This window comes from Poromitra crassiceps (assembly GCF_964638095.1).
Source record: "Poromitra crassiceps genome assembly, chromosome: 2".
Taxonomy (NCBI): Eukaryota; Metazoa; Chordata; class Actinopteri; order Beryciformes; family Melamphaidae; genus Poromitra; species Poromitra crassiceps.
Window position 1 is genome coordinate 34610890 of NC_139624.1, and position 17563 is coordinate 34628452.

General features: G+C 43.3%; 1 protein-coding gene across 1 annotated transcript in view; it reads left to right on the forward strand.

Annotated features, from left to right (window-relative positions):
• Window positions 1-260: 260 nt before the first annotated feature.
• The window catches only part of nrcama (neuronal cell adhesion molecule a), a gene marked incomplete at both ends in the record, with an annotated part of 28381 nt that continues 11078 nt past the window's right edge, over window positions 261-17563 (forward strand). Inside the window, 21 exons of the mRNA XM_083632046.1 lie at window positions 261-354; window positions 1205-1222; window positions 1792-1897; window positions 3236-3429; window positions 3942-4064; window positions 4411-4581; window positions 6075-6186; window positions 6881-7065; window positions 7953-8084; window positions 8725-8868; window positions 9131-9242; window positions 9542-9708; window positions 10989-11136; window positions 11414-11538; window positions 12622-12642; window positions 13229-13330; window positions 13502-13699; window positions 14362-14432; window positions 15236-15461; window positions 16402-16517; window positions 16743-16950. Coding sequence (XP_083488172.1) covers window positions 261-354; window positions 1205-1222; window positions 1792-1897; window positions 3236-3429; window positions 3942-4064; window positions 4411-4581; window positions 6075-6186; window positions 6881-7065; window positions 7953-8084; window positions 8725-8868; window positions 9131-9242; window positions 9542-9708; window positions 10989-11136; window positions 11414-11538; window positions 12622-12642; window positions 13229-13330; window positions 13502-13699; window positions 14362-14432; window positions 15236-15461; window positions 16402-16517; window positions 16743-16950 — 2773 coding nt within the window. The remainder of the gene's footprint in view (window positions 355-1204; window positions 1223-1791; window positions 1898-3235; window positions 3430-3941; window positions 4065-4410; window positions 4582-6074; window positions 6187-6880; window positions 7066-7952; window positions 8085-8724; window positions 8869-9130; window positions 9243-9541; window positions 9709-10988; window positions 11137-11413; window positions 11539-12621; window positions 12643-13228; window positions 13331-13501; window positions 13700-14361; window positions 14433-15235; window positions 15462-16401; window positions 16518-16742; window positions 16951-17563) is intronic.

Below are 17563 nucleotides of genomic sequence, written 5' to 3' on the forward strand. Positions count from 1 at the left end.
TAACAATTTGTTGAGTGGCCCATAATAAATTATCTCTCTTTCTTTCTTTCTTTCTTTCTTTCTTTCTTTCTTTCTTTCTTTCTTTCTTTCTTTCTTTCTTTCTTTCTTTCTTTCTTTCTTTCTTTCTTTCACCTTCTCAACAGCTCACTGGGTGGAGTGGATCCAAACTTCTTCCTGTTGATCTGACCATCTGATTGTGGAGTCTTCGGGAAGCTTACGCTGAATCTGGACCGCAGGTTTCCGCCGTGACACACCCAAACATGGACAGGAAGAGGAAGTGGGCACCGGGCTTTGGAGCTGTGCTCTTGATACTCCTGGGTCACATGACCTCAGCATTGGAAGTGCCTCTTGACCGTAAGTATTATCACTATCACAGCTACTCTAATTACCTGCAAATTACAGTTAAAATCGATTTAGTTTCACTCCTGTCAGTTCTGGAAAGTGGATGTTTTTCTGCTATGATGAAATAAGAGAATGAGTGTCCTATTGTTGGTGAATGAATTGCATTTTTAATTTACATTTCAAATTGATTAAAGCTGGATTAACCTAATCTCTATTGCATAGGATGGTTAATAGTGAAATGTGCCATGTTTGAATTACACCCTGACTCTGGTGCAACGCTGTCTCTAAATCAAATGCGCTTTCTACAATTTTGAAGATTGACAGCAAAAATATTTTTGGCTCGATTAGCAACAGAAACATTTGGACAATAAAGAGTCATGAGCCATGTAATTTAAACACTAATGTTATGTAGAAATAAGTACTTTATAAACCTTATTTCACACTTTTTTTAGACAGTAAGCACCAGTTTACTGGGGAAGAAGGGATCTCCTGCATTTCAGCATTGCATGCATGGTTACAAGCATGGGGTTGAGTTGGTGGTTTCCATTGATTCAATGCAATCACATTTAGGAGGAACTCTGTCTACCTATCCTCTACCTGGGTCAAATGATTATGTCTTCAACTACTTTCCTAGCATTGATCGGACCTGCCTGATAGAACTCAAGCAATTCATCTATCCTCCAAAGAAACGTGAAAACCTGTCCATCCTGGACATTATAGGCAGGCTCCATCGAATGCTCAAAGTCATTGAAAGTGCAGCTATTTGACCTGAACCTGTGGTTGACTCCCTGCAAAAACTAACATCTAGCCTCTCCTCAATATTCCCTTACTGTGGTACGGCGTGTCACGGTGGGGAAAAAAGCTAAAGTACTGGAAGGATGTAAGTTGGCTGAAAGACTGCTCTCAGAACTGATTCGCTTTTGTGTGGGTTGGAGCCATTAGATGTGCATGCCATGCAGTCATCTAGACCCCCATGTTACCAAGTGAATTGCTTGTTTTGGAGTGTTGCTTGCTTTATATCGTTTGATGGAATGGTGAGATGGCAATCATCAGATCCGGGGTGAAACAGTTGTGTCTTTGTCTGCAGTGAGTTTGTCAGCTCTACATAAGATACACTGTTGATTGTCAAGTTTGACTGGATTTGATCGCTTCATGCATGTTGTTTGCTTTTCCCCTGCGTGCTAAGATTGTGTAAGCTTGATGTGCTATGCTGGCATGCGTTCATTATGTTTTGGAGTGTGTGTGTGTGTGTGTGTGTCTGTGTGTGTGTGTGTGTGTGTGTGTGTGTGTGTGTGTGTGTGTGTGTGTGTGTGTGTGTGTGTGTGTGTGTGTGTGTGTGTGTGTGTGTGTGTGTGTGTGTGTGTGTGTGTGTGTGTGTGTGTGTGTGCATGCATGTGTGTGTGCACATGTGTGTGTGTTTGTGAATTAACCTTCCATGTGTTTCTCCAGTGCCGCAGCCCCCCACAATAACACTACAGTCCCCAAAAGATTACATCTTTGACCCGAGGGAGAACATCGTCATCCACTGTGAGGCCAAGGGGAAGCCTCACCCCAGGTCAGAAACTCACTGTTGTCCTGTCCATGCTTAGACATCAGGCATGGGCAGCCACGTGCCATGGAGGGCCAAGAGTCTGCAGAATAGACCCTTCTCACGGGGGCCATTTTGTGTCGAAAAGGCAGCGTAAACACAGGTGCAAGCAAAACACTAATGAGGGTTTCCAAATTCCAATCATGGAAGTTGGAAACCCTCATTAGTGTTTTGCTTGCAGCTGTGTTTACCCTGCCTTTTCGACACAAAATGGCCCCCGTGAAAAGGGTCTATTCCATTGCAACTAAACACTATACCAGCTGATTTCACTAATTACATCCTCCTCTCTGATTGATGGTGTTAATCAGTGACATCAGCTCTTTAAGTGTATTGGTCCATAACGATGTGAACATGAACAATTAATTTTGGATCATCTTTGAGGGGTGGCATTAGCTCAGGAGGTAGAGCTGGTGCCTGGGAATCAGAAGGTTCCTAGTTCGAGGCTGGCTCCCCCCGGTAGTGTGTCGAAGTGTCCTTGAGCAAGACACTGAACCCCTAAATGCTCCCAATGAGCAGTTAGCGCCTTGCATGGCTGCAGACGCTGTCGGTGTGTGAATGGGTGAATGTGAGGTATTCATGTAAAAGCGCTTTGGGTAGTCGATAGACTATATAAAATGCGCTCTATAAATACAGTCCATTTACCGCTTGATGGACCTTAGCTACCTGAGAATTTCAGTAACCAAAAATGGGAAACCGATTGCTGTTCAGTTTCACAGTTCTACATATCAATTTACAATCTTGGTGTGGCAACTTAACCTGGAGCAGTGGAATTATGAGTCACCATGGCAACTGTTGGCATGGAGACCAATTACTTGAGAAATGCTTAGCTGCACACCTAGCAGAGTGCAATAGCCACAGTGTAGATTTGGTAGCAACCTCTGAATCAAATGAGTTGTGATTAGCCAAGCTCCCTGCTATGAAATACAAATGAATCTGAATGATGAATATACCAGAATGAATCTTGGTGGTTTGAACAAATGGGCTATACAGCCATCTGTGTGTGTCTCTGTTCTGTTTGTCCGCTATCTGTGCACTAACGTCACCGGCCCCCACCCCCTCAGTGTTTAGTATATTGTGTAAAGTGTCTTTCAGTTCTTGAAAGTTCCATTTATTATTATTATTATTATTATTATTATTATTATTATTATTATTATTATTATTATTATTATTATTATTGTCATTATATTTTGTAATTTCTATGCTTTTGGCTTCTGCTTGAAATGCTCTCAGTTGGTTGAATTTGCCAAATTGGAAAGAAACCCGTCTGGAAAACACAGCGATGATACTTATTGTTCTTGTTCCTAGCTTCTCATGGACAAGAAATGGGAGCCACTTTGATGTGGAGAAAGACTCCAAGGTCTTGATGAAACCCGGTTCAGGAACTCTGGTCATCGACATCAGTGGGGAAAAGGCCGAGGCCTACGAGGGAACGTATCAGTGTACCACTCACAACGAGCATGGCACCGCCGTATCCAACAACATTGTCATCCGACAGTCCAGTAAGAGCTGTTTTCCCCCCTTTTTCATTTACATTAATATTTCTTCCAATGTTTTCCAAGGGGCGGGGAGGGTATTTAAGGTTTATTATCTAAATACATTTAAGTAGATGATGCAGTCTGTAAAAGTGTAATTTCAATCATTTTATCGAACGAAGGTTTGGACATTACCTACTGTCCCTCCAAAAAGCACCAAGATTTGGTTTGATTTTGTGTTGTCTTTTTTATGTTGTAAAATACATTTTGGAAATGCACTTCACTAACCATAAGCCAAAGCTTAACCGTTCAAATACTGCCGATAAAAAAACGAACAAAAACAGATGGAACAACATGAAAATAGAACAACAGAACTGATCCCTAGAATTGTGTTCCCAGCCTTCACTGGCACACTTCAAATTTGCACTGTGCTCAGCCTCATCAAAGCATTTTTCCAAATTTATCAATATTCATTTATTTGATCTATACTTAGCTGTGGGCTTACCATACCTTTTGTTTGATGTTTGTGTGACTCGCAGGGTCCCCCTTGTGGTCCAAGGAGAGAAATGAGCCCATCGTGGTGCAGATGGGAGTCTCATTGGTGCTGCCATGTCGGCCGCCCGCCGGCCTGCCCCCTCCCGTCATATTCTGGATGGATAACAGTGAGTGTACACTTTAAATTGTCTGCTGCAGAATGCTCACTTCACTCAGCAAGTACAATAAATGCACTGGTGACTTTGATTTAGAGACATGGTGACAATTCAATGTAGTCCAAATAAACAATTTCAATGAATGAATAATGTGGCTCCTGCTGAAATTGCAATCTCTGCTTTTCAAGCAGGATTTGAGAGATACAATTACAATGCCATGAGTGCACACGTTTTATTTACAGATGCTGAACTCCTAACATTGTGCCCTGCTTCACCCACTTCATTAATTATTTTATTCTCACTCTCTCTTACTGTACGTGTCTCTCTGGCTCATTCTCTTCCGCTCCTCGTCCTCCAGTCTTCCAGAGGCTGCCGCTGAACGATCGAGTGACCCAGGCGCTGAATGGAGACTTGTACTTCTCCAACGTTCTCCCAGAAGACACCAGGAGTGACTACATCTGCTACGCCCGCTTCCCCCACACGCAGACCATCCAGCAGAAGCAGCCCATCTCCGTCACCGTGCTGGACAGTAAGTGGGACAGTGTGGACAGGCCAGGTGCGAGGCCTCTCCACACCGTTCTTACAGCCTAGCTTTTGATTTCACTCGCTTGCTTGCCTCCAATTGAGGAGTTCTCTTTTACTATACATCATTTTATTTTTGCTTTGTTTTAATGTTGAACAATCACAGTAAGAAACTCTTTTGTAATTGATTTGAAACTTCTCTTATTATCATTTGCCAATCATTCTTGTTTCTGATCTCCAGATTCTGTCTTGTTTTCTCCCTTCCCTGAGCTCAGAATCTCCCTGATGTAGCTCTAGGATTACATGCTTATGATTCTCTGTTATATTACAGTGGAAGCAATGAATGAGACTCTGGCTGCTTTATACAATATCACTGATTTCTATAGTGGTGAGTGCTGCTGGCTTATCCCCATCCAGCCCCCCTCAGTGTGAACCCAGCCCTGTCTTCACCCCCTGGTCTAACCTTACCTGAAATACACACTTAACCTTAACTTAACCTCAACCCCATCCTCTGTGATTATTAACATTATAGTGCTTTACAAAACATGATAAAAGAGTGTACATTACAATATCCATTACATCCATCAATTTCCTCTAACTTACATCAAAATATGCACATGGTGTTTTGCATAACATATCTACACTCATAACAACCCTCAAAGCATACATAACACATACAATATCAGCCAACACCAACAATGGCTTTATTATGCATAATATAATGCACAAGTAAGAATTCATTTTCTCCATCTAGCACACATCATTCTCTTTACCCAAGATGGCCAGACATGAAGCATGCCACATGAAGAGTGATGTATTTATGTCAAAGTTGACATAAAGACATCGCTCTTCATAATCTTTCTAGATGCTTCCATTTTCACTCTGACTCTTTCTTTTACACAAGCTGCACTCCACACAGCCAATCTCTGCCTCCATCTCACTCCCACTTCATTACCTGTCTCCACTTGGCTCTGACTCCCTTGACCTTTTCAGTTAAAAAACCGCTGAGGTGTAATCAATCAGGGACGGAATGCTAGAACCTTTCAAGAGGAACTTCCTGGAGGGGAGGAGGGGTGGGGGGTGTTCTCAGCAAAGACCCCTGTGTTGTGATACTGTAGCAACAGACCAACGGTTACCCGGAAATCACTCTTGCTCTCTCAGAGTCACCCCCTCTACTGTTCATAATGTGATCACGGGGTAAAACAGCCAATCATCATGTTGTATCATCAGATTCACTCACTTTCTATATCCCCTGTGTCCAATCCAGGTGTTTTTATGCTCTTCATTCAGGACTATTCACGAGAAAGATGAGAGAGATTTACTCTCTTTCCCTCATGTCAATGATCATGGAGCTTTGATCTAGCTACAGTAGCTACTCGCTAGACTTGTCAGTCCCACAGGGTGCGCCACTGTAGGTCTCTCCTCTAAAAGCCCCTGTGAGTCTACAGTATAGTGTTGTGGTCTGGCTCTGAGTTGGCTTTGTGTCCTCCGTGTGTTCAGACAGCCCGGAGGGAGAGCGCCGGCCCGCTTTCATGGCGCCTCTGGGCTCCAGCAGCACCAAGATGGTTCTGAGAGGGGGGACTCTGGAGCTGGAGTGCATCGCCGAGGGCCTGTAAGTAACCAGCTAACTCTGAAAACAAGTACAGATTCGGTGTTGCATTTTATGATGACCTAATTATTTAATGGTTGAATGCAATAAAAAATAATCTGGGTTCCGCCATTGACATCATTTATGAGACAACGCTTCCCCGCCAATGATGTGGTAACACGTCAATCCGTGTTTTCACTGTTTCACTGATAGCTATGTCTGTTACTCACCTTATCAAACACTACTGCACTTCATCAGCCCTTCATTCACACCATGTAAATTTCAGCCGTCAGATGAGCTCCAGCCCTCCATAAACTTAGGACCAGTCGCCCCACCAGAGTGCACCCCCCGTCTCCTCTCTCGCAGAGCGGGGTGACTCTGCCTCTCGCACCGGTGTTATAGTGAAATCGGTGACCACGGACAATGTTACGCCCCGTGCAAGGCGCCATTGCTATGTTTCTCGCACTCAAAATCTCCCTTTTTGTCTCTTAATTATCACTGGGTCAGTACATTCATTCACCCAGTGGTAATTCAAAGAAAAAAAGGGACATTTGGTACAGAACCAACAAATAAATAAATAACACACACACATACACACACACGTATGCACGCCCACACACACACACACACACACACACACACACACACACACACCTACACACACGCACACATACACACACACACTTACTTTAGATTATGCTGTCTGTTCCCATGCCAGGCCCACTCCAGAAATCTCCTGGGTGAAGGAGAGTGGAGAAATGCCGAGCGGCAGGACGTCCCTCCACAACTTCCAAAAGACGCTGAAGATCGTTGACGTGACGGAGGCGGATGCCGGGGATTACCGCTGTACGGCCAAGAACCGCCTGGATAGCGTGAACCACATCATTAAGGTCACTGTCAAAGGTCTGTGGTTCACTCACCTGACGTCTTGTTTCACTCATCCATGATTATTTTACTCTACTAGGCATCTCGCTCGATTCCTAAGCTCGCCCACTGCGGGGGCTCGCCCGTCCTGCAGCTCGCCGAGCTGGCCCTGCAGCTCAGCCACTGCGCAGCCTTGCCCGCAGCTCGGCTGCTGTGTGGCCTTGCCTGCCCTATTGATCCTATTGGTCCCTCTCTCTCTCCCTCAGTCTTTCTCTCTCTCCCTCAGTCTCTCTCCCTCTCCCTCAGTCTCTCTCCCTCTCCTCCTCTCCCTCAGTCTCTCTCCCTCTCCTCCTCTCCCTCAGTCTCTCTCCCTCTCCTCTCTCTCCCTCTCCCACAGTCTCTCCCCCCCCTCTCTCTCCCTCTCCTCTCTCTCCCTCTCCCTCAGTCTCTCTACCCCTCTCTTTCTCCCCCTTTCTCTCCCTCTCCCTCAGTCTCTCTCATGAGCCTCCTCACATCATCACTGGGATGTGTGTGTGAGTGAAGTATGACATCACTGATGATGTCATCAGTGGGATTTATGACATCACTGATGATGTCATCAGTGGGATTTATGACATCACTGATGATGTCATCAGTGGGACAGAGAAACAGACAGAGCCCGAGCTCCCTTATACTGATTGTAAACAAAAAATGGAGTTAGTCACTCTGGTGGCGGATTGTGTATTTTTGTAATATATATGATGTCAAGGATTTTTACATCAGAATGGATCATTATTAATATGTTGATTTTGCGGTTTAGGAATTTGGCTGACACTTTTATTCAGAGTAACTCAATAAGATGGCCTGAAAATCTTAATGCCTGTTATTTGCCATCTTTCCTCCATTATCTTGATCTTTGATTCTTTGTCCCTGTCCATCCTCCGTAGCGGCTCCATTCTGGATCAGCGCCCCCAGGAACCTGATCCTCGCCCCCAATGAGACTGGCGTCCTGATCTGCAGGGTCAGTGGAGACCCCAAACCCATAATTAGCTGGTCCGTCAATGGAGTCACCATAGAGAGTGAGTAAAACAAGACACATTTTTTCCTCAGCCCGGTTATGGGTCGGATCAAAAAAAGAGGGAGGAGAGAAGCAGACCTTTTGTGTTTTCATAATAATAATAATAATCTCACCACCCTATAATTGGAGAGGGATGGGCGAGCACAAATGCTCAACAGTTGAGCAAAGCGATGCGTATGTGAGCCCGCATAGCGGGCGAGGCCGGGCGAGCGCGCTGCGTCTGCGAAGCGGGCAAGACCTTGCAGAGACACCAACGAGGGACAATATTGTGCCTCTAAAACTCGACAACATTGGAGCGGAAGTGACGCAACTTTAATGGTGGCGACTTCCACTCTGCACCAGACGAGTTTAACAACAAGGGAACAGCCACACAGAGAACAGGGCCCTCTGGACCACACAATGAGATCAACACAGAGGGAACGCACACACACACACACACACACACAGAGCTGCAAGTCGAAGCCACGCCCACTCCACAGTTGCAGAATTGGCTGTTCTACAAGATGGAAATGGGTTTACGAGTTGCAATTCAGTCTGAATATCAGGATACCATGCTACACCAGAGAGAGAAGAAATGCATACATGTACAGGTGATCTGTGTATAATCTGGACCATATCTTTTGCTTGTGATCCCTTGACAGACGCGCCCCAGGACCCCAACCGGGTGGTGGAGCAGGACACTGTGATTTTCAGCAGCGTGCAGACAGGATCCAGCGGCGTCTACCAATGCAACGCCTCCAATGAGTTTGGCTACCTGATGGCTAACGCTTTCGTCAGCGTTCTCGGTGCGTCAAAGTTAAGGTTGCAAAAGATCAATTTTAGCAGCTTAACAGATTTCACCCTAATTTGTGTTTTATTCACACACAAAAAGTAGATATGAAGTATATTAAGTAAGCATCATTTGAAGGTACTCTATATTGTAATGATCTATTTGGCAGGGGGGGAAATAGTGAAAGTTGCTTGGCGAATTTTGGACGTGAGCTCCTGTGGCTGATATTGGGGATATCCTGTCCTGATTTTAAATAACACTGTGCTTATTTTCCGCAGCCCAGTCCCCACGGGTGCTCACACCATCTGACACCGTGTACCAGGTCATCAGTAACCGCCCTGCCTTACTGGACTGTGCCTCCTTCGGCTCACCAATACCAGTTATTACATGGTGAGATCGAGATCAGTCTAGTTCAATCAGTTCTCTGTTATGTTGTGAAAAGCATGTTGTCAGTCAGAGAATAATTTCATATCATACCATGTTTTCCATAATTCCGTTTGTTCCATACCTTGGTTATTCTATGCACATTGACATAGTGGTATCAGTGAAAATCAAATCCCTGTCCTTGACAGTTTTAGTACCATGTCCCGTCCATTGAGTCCTGTCCGTATATTTTTGTACACTTAAATGCATGATAACATATTGATTTTTCCTTCAACAAATCCAACTTACTTGCTGTTTTCATGCAGGTTCAAAGACAGTCAGACCAGCATACAGGACGGAGACCCGTATGTGATCCATAACAACGGTACATTGGAGATCAATGTGGCCCAGCCGCTAAACAGTGGAAAATACACCTGCATTGCCACCAACAACCTGGGGATCAAGGAGAACCATGTCTACCTGGAGGTTAAAGGTCAGATATGGAAAGACAGACACTTCCTGGGTTTTTGTTTTGTCTTTATACTGTATATATTTTTCTACTGGGGAAATCAGTGGATGTTCATCTATTTCATCATACTGTATGCAAATGTCAAACAACAACAACAACAACATCCAAACTGTATTGCGTAATGACATGTGGTCTCCTCCACCAAAGACAAGTATCCAAAAAGTATACTGGTATTGAATCTGAAGTACAAAATGTCCTTTCGTTGTATTTATTCCAGTTTTCACCAGGTACAAGCACGAAGCACGAACGTTTCAGCCTAACAGCCTTCTTCAGCGTGAAGAAGGCTGTTAGGCTGAAACGTTCGTGCTTCGTGCTTGTACCTGGTGAAAACTGGAATAAATACAACGAAAGGACATTTTGTGTGCTGGCTCTCCTCCTTCAAAGTATTCTCCTGTGCCGTGCACCGAAACTTTAAAAACACCGGTGAGTGTGCTTGCTACTGGCTGATTGCCAGTTTGTTTGAACATTGAATCTGAAGTACCTAACGTTATTGAACCTTAATTTATTGAATTTGAAGTATCAGACACGGTATCAGTAGTGAAGCAATTCCAATCACCGCCTACAGTAGCGTACCAACATGCCATAGATCAGGGGTTCCCAACCTTTTTTGGCATGTGACCGCACTTTGACGTCACAAAAATCTAGGAAGCCCAAACATTAAAATTCCGGCACAACATCGGTAATATCATCATGACATCATCAGTGACATCACATGTAACAGTATGCTAACTTTTTCCCCTCAGAATCCTGACATTAAAATCTGAATGCTGACCTTTTTCTCAGATTTCTGACTTTAATCTGAGAATTCTGACTTTTTTCCTCAGAATTCTGACTTCTTTTTTCAGAATTCTGACATTAAACTCAGAATTGTGCCGTAGGGTGCGTGACACAAAAATAAAAACAAATCAATCAATCAATTTGGGTGAATGTACCTACTGACTGTAAAGCGCTTTGGATAAAAGCGCTATATAAATGCAGGCCATTTACCATTTACCATTTACAATCATATTAATAATGTGACTAAAATACAACCATGATGGGTCAGTTACTCATTTGCTTCATGAGCAGAAATAGCACACTGTTAGCCTGTTATAAGATCGAGTGGCTCATACAATATCATAACAGATTGTATTTTAGGCCTCTCTCATCACTAGGCCATGCTACCATCTCTAGCTGTACAATTTAATTAAAGTGTCACTATAATTTTCAGCTATTGATGTCACCTCTCCCTCTCTGCGTTCCAGAACCCACCCGTATCCTGAAGCAGCCTGAGTACAAGGTGGTGCAGAGGAACAGGAACGCTGTGTTTGAGTGTCAAGTCAAACACGACTCGTCCCTCGTTCCCACGACGACCTGGCTGAAAGACAACGGGGGGCTGCCTGACGACGACAGGTGCGCTACTGCGAAAGACCTTTGGAGCCGACTCATCTTGTTATTCAGAGTTTAGCCGAGTCTAGCTCAGAGTATTTGTTATTTACACAAAGCACACTTATGAAACACGATGATATAACATCGTAAAATTAGTGGAGAAAAAGTTCAGCATTACCTGTTAGCATTAGTGTAGTAGTACTAGTAGTAGTAGTAGTAGTAGTAGATACTTCATGATATATTAGTTTTATTAGTATGTAGTTTCCTCCATCCCTCTCTTGGTCCTCTCCTCTGTCATCAGGTTTGTGGTGGACACAAACAGTCTGACCATCAATGACGTGACGAGTGAAGACGAGGGAACCTACACCTGCATGGTGAACACCACACTGGACCAGGACTCAGCCAGCGCCATGCTCACTGTCGTAGGTATGTTCACATCCTGAATTCACATTAAAGCAGCTATGGGGAACTTTCACTTTGTGTTGATTGTAGCGGCGCCTGTCGACAAAAGCAGCACTGTTTGCCCAGCGCGAAAACTGCATTTCCTGAACATCGAGGCTCCTCCTACTGTCTCCAACGAGCTATCTGAGCCGCGGCAGGCGAGGCAGGACCTCTCCGACTCAGCGAGCCTCTCCCGCTGTTTATTATTATTATTTTTTACTTTATAAGGTTGACGTCGCTGCTTCATCCACCGACCGGAACAAAAATGACAACCCATTTCACACGGACGTAACACGTGACGGACGCTATGCGGAACCCTCTCAAGAAGCATTTAGAAACACTATATAGAAATTGATGATCTCCTTGCTGATGGTCTCATTTTCTGATGTAGGTCAGATGTGAGGCATCAGTATTACATTTAGACTGTTTCATAACCAGTTTGAAGTTCTCTGTAGCTGCTTTAAAGTTTTTTTTTGCAGGATGCCACAGGTTAGAGACGGTGAGTGTGGATTGGAACACCTGAAGGTATTGTCACTTGTTAAAAAAAATGGAATTGAACTACAGACCGTTTCAACTTAACATAAACTTTCTAATTGGACCCTAGTTTATTTCCTGTTGCAGTGTTTGCTAATACAATAGTTGACAGGAAATAGACTAGGGTCCAAACTAGTCCCTAGCAACAAGATTACAGTGAAACTATATATAGTAGTGAAACAGGTATGTCACTCAATCATTTTCACTGGTTTTAAGAAAAATAAGAATTTAAGACTCAAAACAAGACCAAATGGCCAAATTAGTCCCTTTCTGATTATTCTGCTGACGAGTTTTATTCTCATTCTGTGCTGTCAGTTTAAAAATCCTGTTCCTCCTCTCAGTACAGTATATTGAAATCCTGACAGTATTTTTACTTTAAAACTGGTTTTACTAGCAACAGTTGATCTCAATTCTAATTTAGCATATAACATTACAGTACATGACCACTGTCATTTCTCTCTAAACTATCTCTGTCACTAACACCTAACTAACTAACTTCTTCTTGTACTTTACTCTTGCTTCTCGCTGTCTCAGAGGCTACTCCTCCTGTCTACGGTAAACAAACATTGGCATAGTATCATATAGTGTCCGCCATCTTCACCCAGTCGTTCCTTTTTCATATTTATTTTAGATGTATGTTTCTGATACCTGATGTATGTTTCTGACACGGTCTAGTGTGTCTTTCACTTCATTCATTCATTTTTCCTTCAGATATTTTGTCTATTTCATCATCTTACAAAGTTGTGCTTATTGTGCTTTTTGATGGATAGTACGTAATGTAGGTATTGTTGGCTTGAAAAAATGATAACACTTTCACAAACTGGGATAAACATCAGGTACTTTTTTTCAGGCTTGCATGCCAACCTGTCAATGTGTCATTATGCTCCAAAAATCAATTTAGTATTGTCAGATCCTGTCTAGAAAAGCTAATGTTATGCTCAAAAGTTAATGCTCCGTTAAACTTGTTTTCACTCAACACAGAAAGGTATTGAAAAAAAAATCTAGAATTGGTCTTGAAATTTTCAACTAACATAACCAGTATCAGGATTTAAAAAAAATCCAATGATAGCCAGCTGTAGAATGGAGCGGAGAACAGAATTTTCCATATTCGGATGTCCTGATGATCTCACTGTGTTTGCAGAGGAACCGGACCCCCCGGCCGACCTGGAGCTGACGGACCAGAGAGAGAGGAGCGTCCAGCTCACCTGGATCCCTGGGGACGAACACAACAGTCCCATACAGAGTATGTACTGTAAATCTAATGGACACCCATTCAAAAATGTAGCCTTCCAAAACACAATTCTCTTTTTTAAGTTGAACATCAATTAGGCAAATTATAATCAGTTCTGTTGACGCAACAATACTGAATTTTAAATCGTGATTCTTCAATCTTCTCTCTTGTGGTTTTCCGTAGACTTCCTGATCCAGTACGAGGACCTTCTCCACCAGCCGGGGGTCTGGATCAACATGACGGAGGTTGAAGGCACCAGCACCACTGCACACCTCAGCCTCTCTCCGTTCGTCTACTACTCCTTCAGAGTGCTGGCCGTCAACGACGTGGGCTACAGCCGGCCCAGCCAGCCCTCACGCCAGTACAGGACCACTCCTGCAGGTAAGAGACACTATCACCATCACCATCACCATCCAATAAAAAAGTCAAAATATAACAAATTAACATGAAGAATGGGAATAGAATGGTAAAATACAAGGGAAAAAACACCATATTTTTAGTATGGTCAGTAACCGCTCAAGGGCTCTCCAGTGATGATTTGGTTAGATATTTTTCGTCAAGGTTGTTTCCCATTGTAATATAATGAGTATAATAATAGTGTACAGGACCTACGGGTGCAGGTACTGTGCGTCAGAGTGGGTGATGTCTCAAAATGTCTGCAGAATCTATGCAGAAATATAATTGTATCAGATGTGGATATGGATATTCTGCATGGTTGTAGGTAGGTAGGTAGGTAGGTAGGTAGAGAGATAGATAGATAGATAGATAGATAGATAGATAGATAGATAGATAGATAGATAGATAGATAGATAGATAGATAGATAGATAGATAGATAGATAGATAGATAGATAGATACTGTACCGGTAGATAGATAGATAGATAGATAGATAGATAGATAGATAGATAGATAGATAGATAGATAGATAGATAGATAGATAGATAGATAGATAGATAGATAGATAGATAGATAGATGGGGTGGATGGGTGGATGCAGATGTTATTGCAATGGTGATTGATTCTCTACTTTCGTTGGTTTCCCCAGCTCCTGATGAAAATCCATCAGATGTTGAGGGAGTTGGAACAGAGCACAGCAACCTGATCATCACCTGGATGGTAAGCTTTCTTTGGTTGTTATCATTATTATTATTATTATTATTATTATTATTATTATTATTATTGTTATTATTATTAATATTACAATTATTATTATTATTTGGTTGTAGTTTGAAGTTTGAAGTTTCTAACTATCTACACAGTGTAGACACACTCGTAATAGTGGTGAATGTGAAGCCTGTGCAGGGCCGGCTCCAGAATGAAGTGACTGAGGGGGTAGTTAGAAATTGTGAGGGGGCAATTTGAAAATGGCCATGCCAGTTTTTCCCTCGCCAAAATTTTGACTAAATTTGGAGCCTGAGTCCACCCCCTTGCTGACAAGCTAGCATGACCTGGTTGGTACCAATGAATGGCTTAGGTCTTCTAGTTTCATATGATCTCAGGATCTTCACTCTAGCTTTAAAAATGAGCCCGCTACTGCCTCTGAAATAAAGCAATGTCGCACTGTGAGGAGTAGAGGAGGAGCTGGGGTACAGTAGGCTTTAGCGGGCTCATTTCTAAAGCTACTGTAGAGTGAAGATCCTGGGATCATATGAAACGAGAAGAACGGCAGAGGGGGAGAAGCAATGACCGGGACAGCAGGGGGAATTGCCCAAGTACAATTGGGGAGAAAAATTGGGAGAAAAATATGGGGCAAAAAAACAAAGAAGAAGAAAAAAATCTCCACTATATTTCTTACATTTTCACTTACACTGCAATTTGTACCCTATGTAGCAACAGCCAAAGCCAAAATGCCATGGAAAAACTCTGCAACTGACTAAAGTAAAAAATGAATAAATAAAAATAAATCTCCACCTGTACAGCCGCTGACTGGATTTCAGTCCAACGGGCCGGGTCTGCTGTACAAGGTCCAGTGGAGGCAGAAGGATGTGGATCAGGATTGGTCCTCAGAGACCGTGTCCAACGTCACCCAGTACGTGGTGTCTGGAACACCCACCTACGTGCCCTACGAGATCAAAGTTCAAGCTGTGAACGATTACGGCAGCGGTCCGGAGCCTGAAGTGGTACTGGGATACTCCGGAGAAGACTGTGAGTGGGCCATTGGACTTTACTTGTCTAATTTTCTTTTGGTTTGTTGAACAATCTTTACAGCACGCTAGAAATTAACATGCATCGAAACATTCACAACTCATAAAGTTAAAGATTTATGTACCTTGTCATCTTTGGTCTTAAAAACACAGACAATGAAAAACTGGTGATGAAGTTGATGAAGTAGTTATTTAGTTAGGGCACAGGTTTGCATCCTCGCGTTACCTCCGGCTTGGTCGGGCATCCATACAGGCACAATTGGCTCGTGTCTGCGGGAGGGAAGCCGGTTTGAGGGTATTTGTCCTGGTCGCTGCACTAGCGCCTCCTCTGGTCGGTCGGGGCGCCTGTTCAGAGGGAAGGGAACTGGTTGGTATAGCGTGATCCTCCCACGTGCTACATCCTACCGGTGAGGCTCCAGCTGTCAGGTGGCTACTGGCTAATGCTCATGTCTCGGAAGAAGCATGGTGTTAGTTTCGGCACTCCCCAGATCAGCAGAGGGTGGAGCAGCGACCAGGGCAGCAGGGGGAGTAATTGGCGAAGTACAATTGGGGATAAAATGGGATAAAAAAAGAAGTTGTTATGTTATAGGGCTTGATTCTGACTCAACATGTCGTGGCAGCTCTGTTTCTCTTAATGGGATATTGGACAAACTGGCCATGGATTGTTCACATTTTCCACTTTTCGCCATTCAACCTACCGTATTCCATTTATATCTCGTGAGCCTTTATTTGGCACTTTGTTATGAAACTGTACAGCAGATTAAGCAATTTGAATCCCCCACATAGCACTTGACCATCTGAATAAATTCCTCATCTTTCTATCTGATTCCATTCATTTTAACTTCACTGTTTCTTTAGTAGCTTAAAACTAGACTTTGATTGAAACTAGACTTTGATTGACATTTTATCTGTCTCTCACTCAATCTCTCTCTCTCTCCCAGTGCCCTTGTCTTTCCCTGAGAGTGTGCAGGTCATGGTTCATAACAGCACCCTGGCAGAGGTGCACTGGGAGCCTGTACCCTCCTCTACAGTCAGGGGGGAAATGCAAGGATACAAGGTACAGTAATGTCTGTTAACATGGGTACAGTTACTAACAGTACATGCATTTGTTTAGTGTTTAGTGCGTAGCAGCACATCCTGTATGCATGCACGTGAGTGTAAACATCTTGTCCATGTACATGTGTGTACATTTGTGTGTGTATCTGTTTGTACATCCACATGTGTCTGTGTGAAGAAAGAGTAGAACAATGGCACACAATAACTATTGGTGTGTTTCCTCCAGGTGTACTACCGGCGGGAGCGCGGCCTGCAGGAGGCGGAGGCCGGGGCGGAGCAGCACGCACAGGTTTTGACGTTCAGCGGGAACCGCAGCGAGGGCCGCCTGCCGGGTCTCCAGCCCTACAGCCTCTACAGCCTGTTCATCAGGGTCCTGAACAGCAAGGGAGAGGGGCCCCCCAGCCCCGGCAAGAGCTTCGAGACCCCCGAGGGAGGTGTGTGTGCTTGAATTGGGCCCAGAGAGTTATAATGCAGGTCTGAAGGGTCATATGGAAGGTCATACATATGGGAAAAGAGTTTTAGAGTTGCTCAAAAAAGGAAAAGTGAAAATATTGTTGTTGAGTACCACTATACTTAATTCTAACTAGTTAATGTAGTCATAGACGATCTGTTATCTCACATTATTGTGACATTTGTTGCCATGAGTATTTGCATCCATAGAGTATTATGGCCTAGCATGAGCAAAATGCTCAAAACCAGCCAAGAAATTTAAATCTGAAATAAGTATGGCATTTTGAAATGGGAAATCTTGGTGAGTCTTAATTTGTTGCACTATTTTCTGATTATGTTTCTATTACAGGATTTGATTCAGTCGCGATCAATCTTGGGCAGGTTACTCAGGAAATGTAATGAATTACTTATTACATATTACTCATTTAAAAAGTAATAATGTTATTTTAGTTATTACTTGGTATCAAAAGTAATTAGTTATGTTACTCGTTACATTACTACACTATATTATTTTTGCTACCCTCCTTCCGAAAAAGTGACGTACAACCTGTTTAGCCAGCTCCTTTTGGAGCTGAATACACTTTATAGGCCCATTTC